General features: G+C 38.3%; 1 protein-coding gene across 1 annotated transcript in view; it reads left to right on the forward strand.

Moving 5' to 3' along the window:
* Positions 1–2,274: 2,274 nt before the first annotated feature.
* The window catches only part of DHX15 (DEAH-box helicase 15), a 71,705-nt gene continuing 59,503 nt past the window's right edge, over positions 2,275–14,476 (forward strand). The window contains exon 1 of the mRNA XM_044680379.1: positions 2,275–2,518. Within this exon, the coding sequence (XP_044536314.1) occupies positions 2,448–2,518 (71 nt within the window). The 5' untranslated portion in view covers positions 2,275–2,447. The remainder of the gene's footprint in view (positions 2,519–14,476) is intronic.

A 14,476-nucleotide genomic window follows, 5' to 3' on the forward strand; every position in this document is an offset into this window, starting at 1 on the left:
ATGTAGAAAGAATAGCAGTAGATACACCTAGTAATTAATTTGAGACAGAATTCAAGAAAAGAGAACAACCAGCCTGGCTTCATCAAGATCATGCCAGACTAACTTCATTTCTTTTTTTGACAGGATTACTATCCTGCCAGATCAGGAAAATACTTATATAATTTAGATTTCTGTAAAGCATTTCACAGAGTCTTCATATAATTTTTATGGATGAACTAGATGAAAGTGCTTTTTTCCCACTATATTTTGGTGTTCCTCAGAGCAAAGAATAGTTCAAGTCTGGCACCAATCTCATGGGACACACTGCGGTTATTATAGCCTTCTAAACTTTTGCTCAAAACAGCCTTGAGGTATAAAACTGGCTTATTGGCCTAAGTTTTTTTTTTTAATGTTCATAATGACTTTATCTTTGTTTTAAGTTTTGTAAATGACTTTTGATTTTATACCTTACTTCCTGATCTAAAGTTCCATTCCAACAATTCTCTCCTTTTAGTAGATTTTTTATTAATATCTTTTTTTGTGTATCACTTTCATTTCTAAATATAATCCTCTCCCTTTCTTTACTCAGAAAGCCATTCTTTATTAAAAAAGGAGGAAAGAAATCAGTTCTGAAAAACCAATAAATCAACTGAGTCTGATAGCATATGGAATGTGTGGTTTTGGGTTTTTCTTTGCATCCCTGACACCACAGTACTTGGCACATATTAAGCATGTTAATAGATGTTGATTGAGTAATTAATACTTTATGCCTGTAGTCTATCAGCTCTCCAGTGAAGGGAAAACATTTTCTTATCTCTTCTTTGGGAGTCAAGCTTGGCCATTATAATTACACAGTATTAATTTTCAATTCTTTCTTTTGCCCTTTCCATTTATTCCATTACTAAAATAATAATAAAGACTATGTACAAATATATAACTCTAAGATTTGCAAAAATATTTTACATATATTACCTTATTTGATCTTCATTACTAAGTGAGATTTGTTATTATCCTCATTTTTTAGTTGAGAAAACTGAGGCTTAGAGAGATTAAGTAGCCTACCAAGGATCACTTTATTTAGCTCTTCTTGACTCTCAAGTCAGATACTCTATCCTTTAACCACTTAGGTACTTCAATTTGGAAATATTATTTTCTTGATTCTACTTACTTGATTCCCCATTAATTCATTTAAAAGCTTCCAGTGTTTTTCTGTATTCTTCCTATCAACTGTTTCTTACAGCAAAGCAATATTCCATTCTTGAACCACAAAATGCTTATCCATTTCCTAACCTATTTTGTTTCTAGGGTTTTTGTTTGTCGTTATAAGTGCTGCCATAAATATTTTTAGATATATGAAGACTTTTTTTATCTTTGACCTCCTTGGAAATATTTAGTCCTGGAGCCTGTGGGCCAAAGGAAATGGACACTTCAGTCACTGAAAAATTCCAAGTTGCATTCCAGATTGATAACCAATTCACAGCTCCACTCACTATGCATAGTGTCTTTCCCCACAATTCCTCCAACCTTACCTATTTCCAACTTTTGTCAACTTTGAAAATTTGCAGTGTGAAGTTGACTTTCATTTATCAATGCTTTGGAGCATTTTTTTTCATCCTTATTGACAACAGGACTTTTTTTTTCAATCTGGTGTTTGTTCATATCCTTTGGCTAAAAATGGGTTGCCTCCGGAGGTAAGTTCCCCCTCACTGGAAGTCTTCGAAGACTGGATAACCACTTGTTAGGTCTTCCTGTTCAGGTCGGAGTAGCAGACGGCTAATAACTGCTGGCTAATTTATGGACTATATGGAATGTGAGGTCCCTTTCAATTCCGAAGTTCTGTGATTCAGTATCAAATGGGGGAAATTCAGACACCTGGGAGAGGGGGGTTCCTCTAGCCTTCCAGCTGGCAACAGTGTGACAGGTCAGCCAGTGATGGGGACTCCACCTTTTCTGCTGGGTCAGCCCTGTCCTTTTATTCAGTCCAACTTTCCACAACACGTGGGATTCCCCGCCTCTCCCCCTTTCTCCAAGATTTTCCTTCTCATAGGGAGAGGGGTGGAGGTAACCTTCCCAGCAGCCTGTTCGTCTTACGTGCCTCATCACGACGAGCCTAGAGGGCGGGTAATTTCCTGCCCCTCCCCCCCTCTTCTCTTCCCAGCGAAAGGCGGGAGGGGTTGTATGGCAGGCGGATGGACGAATGAGCGAGAGAGAAACGGCGAAGAGCGGCACGGCGCGCGCGCGCACCATGGCACGCACGCACGCGGCGGGGGCGCGCGCGCAGGCCCGGTCCTCGCCGCCGCCGCCATTTTACCTTCTGGTCCTGGCCGCACGGCGGAGGCTGTTGTAAGTGGGGGGGGGGCCTGAGCGAAGGATCGCCCTTGTCCGTGCTGCCGCCAGCTGCCCCTTATTTCGCTCCCTCTCTCGCCTTTTGAAATTTCTCCCTCCATCGCCGCCGTCTCAGCACGACCATGTCCAAGCGGCACCGGTTGGACCTAGGGGAGGATTATCCCTCCGGCAAGAAACGTGCAGGGACCGATGGGTAAGCGAGGCCGGCCCGAGGCGGGAGGGAGCGCCGGGCTTTGTTGATGTCGGGGCGGGTGGAGACGAAGCCTTTCCCGGGTCTGGCCGGGCCTGAGATCACCAGTATTTTCTTTCGGATCTCAGGCCTGTGCCAAGCGGCCCGTAAGAGGCTCCTTTCCCGGGACGCCGGCGGGTGGCGGCGCCAACGCCAGGCCCAACCCAAGCCGGAGGCTGGGGTGCCCCGGCACGAGTTTATTCTCTGCTTCCACCCTCTCAGCCCTTCTAGAGCTGCTGGAGATCAAGGCCTCCAGGGGGATCGGGGAGCCTCGTGGCCTGAGTGCTAATCGCAGCCCGGGACACTCCCCACCCCATGCCACTTCCCCGGGGGATCGGGGAGTGAGGGCCCGTGGGAGGGAGAGTTAGGCCTGCCTGGGCGAACAGAAGCCGAGTCCGGGAAAGGCAAAGCGGCGCGTGGGCCCGGGTGTGGGCCGGGGAGGGTGTGTTCCTCGGCTGGGGCCAGCGCGACGGGAAGAGATTGTGGGGGAAGGGCGCGCGCGCGTGGTATGTATGAGTGTGTGTGTGTCCGTGTCCACACACGCTCACACTTGCCAAGGCCCTTGCAGGAGACGCGGGGTCCGGGAAGCTTCCCCGTCTACGTTGCTGGCGGGAACTTGGTTGGGCTGTATCCATTCAAAATCTTTCAAAGTGAATGCTAAAAGAGAACAACTTCCGCCCCTTAAGCCACCTCCTGCGGTCTTCTGGTTTTGCGTGTTCTGGTTTGAAAGCTTAGTCCTGGTCATCATGGGCAATAACAGTGAAAGGACCTCATGGTGTCCACTGCTTTTTCAACTCAGACTCCGACTATTTTGAGATCTGAAGCTTTTAAAAGACTTTTATTTGCAACTAATGTTTTGAGGTTTTAGCTTAATTAGGTCTTAAAACGCTTAGGAATTTTTTTCCTTTTCTTCTTGTAACTGGTTAAATTAAAGTTGCTCATTCGGAAGACACATTGGAGGTCACATTTCTTTCTATTGGCACATTTGCTTAGGTTGTTTTCCCTTTCTGAATCTTAATTGGTGAAATGGGATAGATTTTACCAAAACTCATGAAAGAACAAAACTGATTCGCACAAAATCTTGCTTGTGGAATGAATACTATTCTGCATCCCAGGGCTAAGATTCTTAGTTTAATTAAGCAACCAAGTCTATCGTTTGTGGGTTTTTTGTGTTCTCTTACTCATCTCTGACTGTAGTCACTTAGGTTTCCTTAGCTTAAAAATCAGGACATTCATTGGACTAGATACTCTTTTGAGGTCTCTTCCAGTTTTTAATCCTGTGATCCTATAAATTCCCTAGCTAATTCCAATCAACCATCTCATCAAATTTATACTACAAATTAAAGTAAATTATACTTTTTTCCCTTTTAAATATTGATCATGAACCCTTCTCCAGGCATACTAAATGGATCATGATTTCTCTGAAATCAAAGTGAGAATAAAACATGATAAGATTTACTGCTCAAAAAGTTTTTGTTACCTTGCTTTTGGATGTCACATAGGACTATTTTTCAAGTAGTTTCACAACTTTAGACATACATTTGCCTGCATTTCTAGTTTTTAATTTTGGAAAAGTTTGGTTTTTGGAGGCCTATATTCCTAGAAATTATTCACAATAGCCCAATGAAGGAAAGAGAATGAAGTTCTTAAATTCTTTGAAGCAGAACATACCATATTTGTCATCTTTAGGGATGGAAGTGACTGTCTCCTGTGGAGTGAGTCAAGTGTAGTTAGAGAAACTGAAATTAACATTTATTTAAGACCGGCTTTATGTTAAAGGCAATGTTAAATTCACTTTATCTTTTAAATGATTTCCCCAAGTGTGTTGGTTAGTACATTTGTGGAGTATTGTCTCAAGTCCATGGGACTAAATTATGTCAGGTTAAGGTAGTCCCTGGAGACAGTGAATTTTCAGAATTCAACCTTAAAATTATTTGACACTGTCAGTTTGACTGCTTTACTTTGAGTTTAAGTTGTGTATGTGTAAAAAGTTTTTAGTTTAGGGGGGAGCTAGGTGGCTCAGTGGATTGAGCCAGCCCCATAGATGGGAGGTCCTAGGTTCAAATATTTCCTAGCTGTGTGACCCTCACTTAAAACCCCATTGTCTAGCCCTTGCCACTCTGGTGCTTTAGAACCAATACCCAGTATTCTAAGATAAAAGATAAGAGTTTTATTAATTAATAAAGTTTTTAGTTTTCAGGTCTTTGGATCAATTCTAGTAAGTGTAGCAAAACTTCATCTTTATAAAATGATCACATAATCTTATAGCTATATATGTATTGGTACAAAATGAAGGATTATACATTCACTCTGAAGAGGTAGTATAATATAGTTGAAGGAACATTGGAGTTGAAATTAAAAGGCTAAGCTTTGAATCCTGGATCTGCACCTAATTTAACCTGAGTAATATTGGACAATCAGTAAGTATAAAAGCATCTACAGTGGATATAAATAGAAAATCAAAACTGCTCCTTCCTTCAAGGAGCTTACTAAATTCTTTCAAGGGAGATAGATACCAGATGCACAAATAAATGTACTCTACAAACCAGTAAGCACACAGTAATTTTGAGAGTGAGGGATTTCAGGAAACATTCCTTGTTAGGACCCAGCACTTGAATTGAGCTTTGTAGAGAGTTAGGAATTTTCAGAGGTGGGGCTTAAAAAAAGAAAAAGAAATGCATTCCAGGAATGGAAGGCCAATCTCCTCCAAAGCACTCCCATTGGAGATGGGATGAAGAAAGATGATTGAAAGAGTTCTGGCTCTGAAGTCAGAAGCTCTGAGTTCAGATCTTCCCCTCTTGCAATTACTGTGACCTCCAGCAAGACATTTATCCTCCCTTACATTTCTCATCTGTAAAATGAAGGGTTTGGACTAGCTTCTGCTCTGTAATCCAACATTGTGCATGTAGGACAGCAAGGAACCCAGTTTGACTGGCAGGTAGAGTACATGAAGAAGAATCATGTATATTATACTTAATAGAAAGGTAGACTAGAACCAGATTTTAAAAGGTTTTTTGAATGTCAATCAGCAATGAGCATTGTATCTTAGACGCAATAGTGAGACCTGTGCTTATTAAATAACACAATGTGTGAACAATGAATTGGCAAGTAGAGATTGGAGGAGAGGAGACAAATGAGATTCTTGTCATAGTCCAGGTGATGTGAAGAGGACTTGAACAAGGGTGGTGGAGAATTGAGAAAATTAAGGATTGAGAAAAGGCTAGATTCTAGAGAAGTTATGGAGGTAAAATTGACTTGGCAACTAATTAGATGTGGTGAGTAAGGGAGAATGAAGAGTTGAAAGATGAGTCCTAGGTTGCTAATCTGTGTGACAAGAAGGATGGTGGTGGTGCCTTTGACAGAAATAGGGAAGTTGGAAGAGCAATATTTGGGAAGGAAAGATAGTTCTGTTTTGGACATGTTGGATTTTGATGAATTACATACCAGGACATCTTGTGTGAAATGTCCAGGAGGCAGCTAATGATGTGGGTCTGAAGATGAGGGAAGACATTAGGGCTAAATATATAGATCTGAGGGTCATCTACATAGAGATCATAATTGAGCCTTAGGAAATTGATGAGATCACTGGGAGAGAGGGTGTAGAGAGAGAAGCTGACCTTGGATATTGCTTTGGCCTGAATCTGCACTTAGGAGGGTGGACTTGGGAGATGATCCAGTGAAGGAGACCTAAGAAATTGCCTACCAGCTGTAAATACACTGTATTGAGCACTGGGGAACATTACAAATTTAGTACTCTTTCTTTTGAGTTTGCACTTTTGAATTCTCATTTCTCCCTGCACAAGTGATAAAAGCTGTTGAATTATTTTTCTATTTTTGCTTTAACTGGCTATCTAAAATTCTGTAACTGGATTTTGCGTTTAAAACACTGTTCCTGAAACATTAGGTAGGAATTTTCTGAGGCAACTTCTAACCACTCTGAGACTGTTTACATTCGTGCTTAAAACGAGGGGTTGGAGCAGATGATTTCTAAGGTCCTAAAGCTTCCATCTTCTTTCTTGGATCTTGCCAGAGGAGTGGCCACTTATGCACATTGTCATCTTACAGCACATGTGATAGTGCTTAGAAAGTTTTCCGACTTAGCTAATTGAAAAGTCATTCTGAATTGATTTAAATGTAAGTCTGCAAATTTTAAAAATCCTGGCTGCTGTTTTGTTTTTTTTTTTTTAAATGGGTCACATTTGGCAACCCTGTCACTGCTACTTCCAAAAGTCTTTGTCTTAATAGATATAGATAATATCTTGTTCTGTTTCTGTGTTTGGATCATGAGTTACTAGAAGAGTGGACATGTGTTACTCTTCCACATCCTGTTCTTCACCTCCCCACCCCCCAAAACTCTTATTCCCATCTGTTTAGAAGTCTTAAGAATCTAGATTTTTGAAGTAAGTAGAAAGGTTAGGTTTTTGCCATAATATACTACTGCAACAAATATTCTAAACATTCTTGAAATCAGGATATGTTAAGGAAATGTTGTTTGTCACTTAGTGCATTCAATATTAAAAGCTTAGGTTTGACATGAACTGATGTAGCATTTAAAAAAATTAGATTTAAAAATAAATTATTTTGAGAAGACTTTAAATAATTCTACTTTTATAAACTCAAAATACAGGAGTTTTTCCCATTTGCAGTCCCTAAACTTTTTATCACGGTACAACACATTATGGCAAGATAATTTAAAAGGTTTCATTATATTTTATATTTGGATCATACTATTTTTAATTGCAAGATGAATGGGACAAAATCCAAATGGTAGTCAGTTTGAATTTACTGTCAGGACAGATGTTCTTCATGTATACATTACATGTATTAAATGCCTAATGTTTGAATTTCCTTTTTTGACCAACTTAATTGGCTAAGACCTAAAATAATTCTGACTGTTGGAGAGTCATTGAAATCTTTTGGCCCCATACCCCATCAATTTTAGCATAAGTAATGAAACAAGCCATTGCTCTATTCCAACCCCTGGATTTTGTCCTGACTAACCAATAAGTACTCTGAATACTCTGCTCCTTCTCTTCTTCCAAAAAAAATTTTTTTTAAGGAGAGGGGAATTTTATTGGTCAGGAGATTCAGTGTGTTGGATATCCAGAATCTGAAATGAAACTTTCTTTTGACGATTTCCAATTAAATTAGCAAGTGTACTGCAATGAGCAACCTCTTTAAGCTGCCTTATCCCTTAGTACTGTTAAGGTACTAAGTGCCCTTAATAAGGTGGGCAGATTAATATCTATAGTACCTATTTCACAATATTTGAGCTAGTATATATGAAATAATATATGTAAATACTTTTGTAAACCTAAAAACACTAAATATTAGTTGTTGTTGACTCTTTAAGTGATCCCTGAATTTGAACTATTAGTGATTACTCTTCTGATTTTGCCCTGTCTTAAAATTTAATATAAACTTAATTCACATTTGTTAACTAAAATGCTCTTTAGATGCATTGATTTATTTACAGTCTTATGCATCACAGAGTTATGACACTATTTTAAAAAATCACAGGGCCAATTAGTTGAGTATTCTTTGCTTGCTTTTATTTTTACAATTTAGCGATTGTATGGCTTTAAACAAATTGCTTAGCCTCTCTGGGCCTCAGTTTTCTCATCTGTAAAATGAAAGGATTGGAGTAATTGGTCTCTTAGGGCTTTGTAGCGCCAGATCCTATTATTTCACATGTAGAGTCCTTTCTTACAGAGTCTTAACAGTGAATGATGTAGAGTGAAAAGAGGCTTCATCAGATTTGAATCTTTGTTCTTCTATTTGCTGCCCATTGTGACCTAGGACACAACTCTTTAAGTTTCTTCATCACTAAAAGGGAGAGGGTAGGACTAGTTGATATCATTGGTGGTTTCTTGTTATGATTCCTATTATCTTATGAATTGGTTCCTTTTAGTTTTGGTTTGAAAAATAAACATTTTTATGCTTGAGGTTACTAAAAGGAAGTGGGTTTATTATCTGCATAGTATTCTTTCTTAAATTCCTAAAGACATTTAAAAATACTTTTATTTATATAAATTATTTTTGTGTTTAAATACTATCTTCTAGAGAACAAAGCTCATTTATAACAAAGTTGCTTATTTAATTCTGCTTGAAGCACTAAAATCTTCCACTTTAGGGAGGGATAGCGACTTCAAAACTACTGCTCCTTTTTGTCTTTGCCATTTATACTTTCTGGGCATGGAGCTTCTTAGATTCTTTTATCTATTAAAATAGGAAAGGATCTGATACACCATTTAGATTGATTGTATATCCTATGAATAAGTGTCAGTCATAGTCCAAGTTGTGGGGATTAAATGAAAAAAATATGCAAAATGTTTTGTGAACCTTAAAGGACTATTGTTAGCTATTGTTCTTTATTCAATCAATTATCATGCAAATCCAGAAAGTTTTGACATGGCTGCAAAACTTAAGATCTTGAATCTAGAGTTGGGAGTTCCTTAAGTTCCATCTAATCTAAACTTCTGATTTCCTAAGTGAGAAAACTGGGAACCACAAAGATTAACAATTTCCCAGGTGGTATGGATCAGGCAAGATTTCATTCAACCCTGGTCTTCTCACTCTCAGAACCATTGTTCTTTCCGAAATAGTATGCTGCTTCTCCAGTCTTGCATGTGAAATCTTGATTCTATAGCTTTTCTGAAATTGAACTTTTAAAAATCTTAACCTCTCCAAGCATTAGTTTTTCATCTATAAAATGAATCGGTATGGGTTGGACATCATCACTTTTTAACCCTAAGGGTGTGGAAATTTTTTTAAGAAGATCTCATTAAGTGATTCCATGTAATAAAAAAGCAAGCACATGCTCTATAGACAAAATAATATCTTGTACCTGTATCCATTAATACTTATCAATAAGTATAGACACATGGTGGTTAATAAAATATATTCATTTGAAAAATTTTGTAGCTTTTTGTCATTATGTAGTTTGGTCAATCATTGTGTAGTAATAGAACAGTCATTAGTATCATTTTGAAGTCCTAAATTAAATAGAAGTTGATTAAGTTAGGAACCACTGTACTAAATGACCTTTAACACCCCTTTTATCTCTATGAGCCTTATTTCTTTAAAAAAAAAAAAATCTTATGCCATGTGCTTTTTCTACTTGTTGATCTCTCCCAACCTCATCATTCAGTTGAAAACTACTTTTTCCAAAGTATGGAAGGTACTCTAATTGCCAAATCTAATGGCCTTTTTTCAGTCTCATCCTTTGTGACCTCTCTGCAGCTTGATAGTAAGATTTTGATCACCCTCTTTTCCATCTCCTTTGTTAGATCTTTACCCAAAGGCCTCTCTCCTGGGCCCTTTTTCTCTATATATTTTTTCATTTGTGATATTTTCAGCTCTCATAGTTTCAGTTATGTTGATGCATTATTAGAACTACTTGTTCAATCCTTCCTAACCTCTCAGCTCACCAGTCTCATATCTCCAACTGCTTATTGGACATATCAAACTGAATATCCTATAGACATTTTAAACATGTCTGAAACTGAGTTCATTGTCTTTACCTTCAACTTCCTCCAAATATCCCCTTTATTCCAACTTCCCCAGTATTGTCAAGGATGCTACCATCTCAGTAACCCAGGCCCACAGCTTAGACATCATTCTCCACTCCTTGCTCCCCCCTCTTTCCTCACCTAATTAGTTGTCAAATCCTATTGTATCTACCTTTCGTAATATTTCTCATATATTACTCCTTCTCTCCTCTAACACTGTCACCTTGTTCAAGTTCCCATCATCTCACATATAGACTGTGGCAATAGCTTGCTGGTTGGTGTACCTCCTGTCTCAAGTCTCTGTCTCTTCCTTCTCTGGAACATCCTTTACTTAGCTGTCAAACTGGTCCCTGACCAGCACTCACTTTCTCTGTGTCCTGTCATGTCCTCCGTCCCTCCCCCCATCCCATGCCATTCTGTTCCAGAATCAAATATATACTTGTTTCATCTTGTAAAGCTCTTCATACCTTGGTCCCTTCTGAACTTTCTAGTCACCTTCCATGTATTCTGCAATCCAGTGACACTGTCCTCACTATTCCTCCCATGAAAAATTCCATCTCTGGGTGCCAGACATTTTTGCTAACATGCCAGAAACTTCCTCTTTCTCTTATTTCCTTGGCTTTAAAAAAAGTTTCAGCTAAAGTCTCCACCTTGAATCTAGTTTGTATGTAATTACTTGCATATTGCCTCCTCTAGGAGCTTCTTGAGAGAAGGAACTTTTTTTAGCCTTTCTTTGTATCTCCTACACTTAACATAATGAAATGCTATGTTTGACAGATAGTAGGCACTTAAGTTTTGGATGACTTACTGATTTAGTTCATGCTTTCTGTCTAGACTCCCCTAATCTATTTTGTCAGTCCCTGGTATAGTTGGAATCAAGAAACAATGTCTTACATTAAGTGATAGCCTAAGATTACGTACATTTAACTTTACTTGGGGATTCTTGTCTTTCTACCGTTATTTTCAGAATGAAGTCTTTTATTCCCTAAAAACAAATCACAAGCATGGGCATGTCTTTTGGTGAGAGAGGTGAAGTAGTATCCCAAAATCCCATTTCCACTGTGTAGTAATTAAATTTGAGGAGGAAGGGAGGAACAAGGTCAGAATAAGACTTCTCAAGGTTCCTATCCCCTTATCTTATCATCATTGGAATCTGTCATGTCTAGCTGTAATGGTACTATTCCCAGTATTCCTACATTTTTTCCTTAGCTTTTTTCAGTACTCTGCCTTAAAATAGGTTGGACTTTTACCACTTTCTCCAGGCCTAACTACATTTGATGTTATTTTAGTATTTAATTCAGTAGTTTAACTATTGAAACTCTTTTCATTATTTTGAAACACAGTCCATTGCCATCTATATTATTTCTGTCTCACATAATAAATTTTGAGATAAACATGTTGCTAGAATTCTTCTTTGTAAAATTGTGAATATGTAGATTTGATGGTGTAGATTTGGTGTAAAGGACTTTTCTGAGAGTCCAGAAATCTGGGCTCTGTTAACGGCTTTTCAATAACTTGCCTATGTGACCTTGGGTAAAAGTGGTAAACACTTCCTAACCTTAAGACATACTAGTGAAATTTAGTTCCTCCTTTAGGTTTTAGATTTTTTTAGATTTGCATTTTAAGGGATCATGAAAACACCTTTCTAGCCTGCTTCAATCAGGCTAATCAGAGATAGTAAGAAAAGAGCTATTTGAAAGTATTAGGATGGAGACTACTTGATAGTATGACAAAGATGACCAGGTTCTTCCTTTCAGCAGGCCTGTGTAAATTATGAGATGTGATTTTTATATATGTACCTTCTGTTACTACTCTGGTGTTTTTCCTTTCTTTTACTTTTTTTTAAAATGGCTTTTAAGATTGCTAGTTATAGTGAAGATGATAGTTTTTTAATGCTTATAATTTCAACCTGGTCTGTCCCTGTGTATTCATTGTTGCTTTCAAAAATGACTTCTTTTAGTAGTGTGTAGAGGGGATTCTCTCCACCTCCCCCCCTTTCAGTAGAGTAGAATTTTGAGCACCTTAGTTATGGCAAGACAAAAAGCACTCTACTTTCTGATATCTACAGCTAAATTCATCTCTGCCTCTTTACAATTGTTGTTTAGCTGGTTCAAAGTAAGGAACTCACAAAAAGTTATTTTACTTCCAATTGAAGGGAATGTGATCTCATCTGCAGCCCAGTTAACAGTATATAAGGAAGAACTCTGTGCCTTTCCATTCAGTCCACTATGTTAAGGCCACTTCCTTAAGGCTATTTTCTTGTTCATTCAGGCCATTCCACCCTATTCCAGCTGCCATGTTGTTCAGCTAATTCAGGCCTGAGACCCCAATACTGTATGACAGGTTTGCCTGCCAGAGGGAAATAGAGCTGAGGCATCATTGGATGGGTTAGATTTTGATTATCCTTACTAGTAATTAACCTATTTCATGTGGGGAAGAAAATTGGAATTGCCAAAAAGCTTTTTAATTAAGAGTCTGTTTGATTTTATAGTTGACAATTATACATACATTTTATGATCGTTCAATTTGCTCTGTGAGAAAAGTAGTGCAAATATTATCCTCATTTTTTAGATGAGGAAACTGAGGTTGAGATATGTTCAAATAACTTAAACAGGTTTCACCTAGCATATGGAAGGTGTAGAGCAAGCTTTGAAATGCTGACCACTCCATCAAATGGGTTTTATCAGATTCTACTCTTGGCTCATGACAAAGCCTGCCATTAAGGCTGATATAAGTATGGACATAAGTTTCAAAGTTGCTTGACTAATAAATTATAATCCAATTCTGCCCAGAATCTCTGTTTATAACTGTTTCTGTTTAACTCATTGATCCCTATAATATTGTTTGGCATAACATCCTTATTTTACTGGAGCTAATTAACTACAGTGGTGTTGAATCCTTAGGCAAGGGACATTTAGAATTTATGGAAAAATGTGGACAGGAATTTCATAAGATGTGCAGTAAAGTTGAGGGGGTTGATCTGAATTGTTAGGGGTATAACTCACTATAGAATGAGTAATAATGTTAAGTTCTCTTACTAGAATGATAAAGAGGAGTGACAAGAATAGTGAGATAATAAAATTATGCTTTATTATTATTGTGTTATTGTGTTATTCACCAGTGGCTCCTCAGAAACAGACCATGAAGGCTATCTAAATTCACCATATAGGTGCAAAGGTTTTTGTAATCATAAAAGAGCATTTAGTAATGATAATTGAAATGTATGTCATGCTTTAAAGTTTGTAGCTACTTTATATTATCATATCATTAGAACCTCACAACAATCCCATCAAGTAGTATAACTATCTCCATTTTACAGATGAGGAAATATATCATGTGAAGGATTTTAACTCCAGTCTTCCTGACTCAAGTTCACTGCAACTTGAATTTTGTATTGTGGAATTGAAGGCTGTCTGCTTCCATTGAAAGAATTCCATGACTTCGTAGTAATACGAAGTAGTAATAAGAAAGTCTGGGGTAGAGTGAGGCAGGGAACCTAATCGTGATTATAGTTCTTTCAGGTTGATTGGTGTATATAGCAATCCAAAGAGACAGTTTTAAGTTTTCTCAGGTCACTTCTCCCATTGAGAACTTGCTTTCGGAGCAGTATCCAATTGAACTGTGAGAAGCCATTTGAAAATTTGTGTGTGTGTGTCTGTGTGTGTGTATATAAAAGCATTTGACTATTTATAGAGTGAGATCACAACCACCTGTGGAGTATAGCTAATATTATCTCTGTTCCCCCCCACCCCCCCCCCAGAAAATATGTTCATGGATTTTAGGGTGCCCAAAGTTATATATTGCTGATGAGCTGGGATTCCAACCTAGCTCTGCCAACTCATTCCTAATATCAGTATTTTAAAAACTCTTGATTGATATCTCTATTCTTCACTTAAGTCCAATTCTATTGTTTCCTTGGTTTGGGGATTTATTTAAGGGCTTTTGAAGGCCATGCTAGCTGAGCATGAGTTCTGGTAGCTTTTGCCAAGTTAGAAAGTAGCTTGGCAATATTCTTTCTATCTGTTGCCTGAGGAAAGGTTCATCACCATGCCTCAGGGAAACAGATTTTTATGTTCACAGAAATTCTTAAATATTGTCTCTACTAAATTTTATGTGGCATGGCCCTTAAACTTCAAACTGTAATTGAGTTTTAGAATCATCACAATTTGTATGGTGTAGAACAGTTGGGACTATATGTCTACTCATCCTGTTGTCCTTTTACCTTATCAGTGAACATGTGTTGAGTACCTAAGGAAAACAATATAAACACCTGGAAGGAGTGGGGAGGGAGGGGAGAGAGGAAAGGGAGGGGAGGGAGGAAGGAAGGAAGGAAGGAAGGAAGGAAGGAAGGAAGGAAGGAAGGAAGGAAGGAAGGAAGGAAGGAAAGGAGGGAGGGAGGGAAGAAGGAAGG

Source organism: Gracilinanus agilis, chromosome 6, assembly GCF_016433145.1.
Source record: "Gracilinanus agilis isolate LMUSP501 chromosome 6, AgileGrace, whole genome shotgun sequence".
Taxonomy (NCBI): domain Eukaryota; kingdom Metazoa; phylum Chordata; class Mammalia; order Didelphimorphia; family Didelphidae; genus Gracilinanus; species Gracilinanus agilis.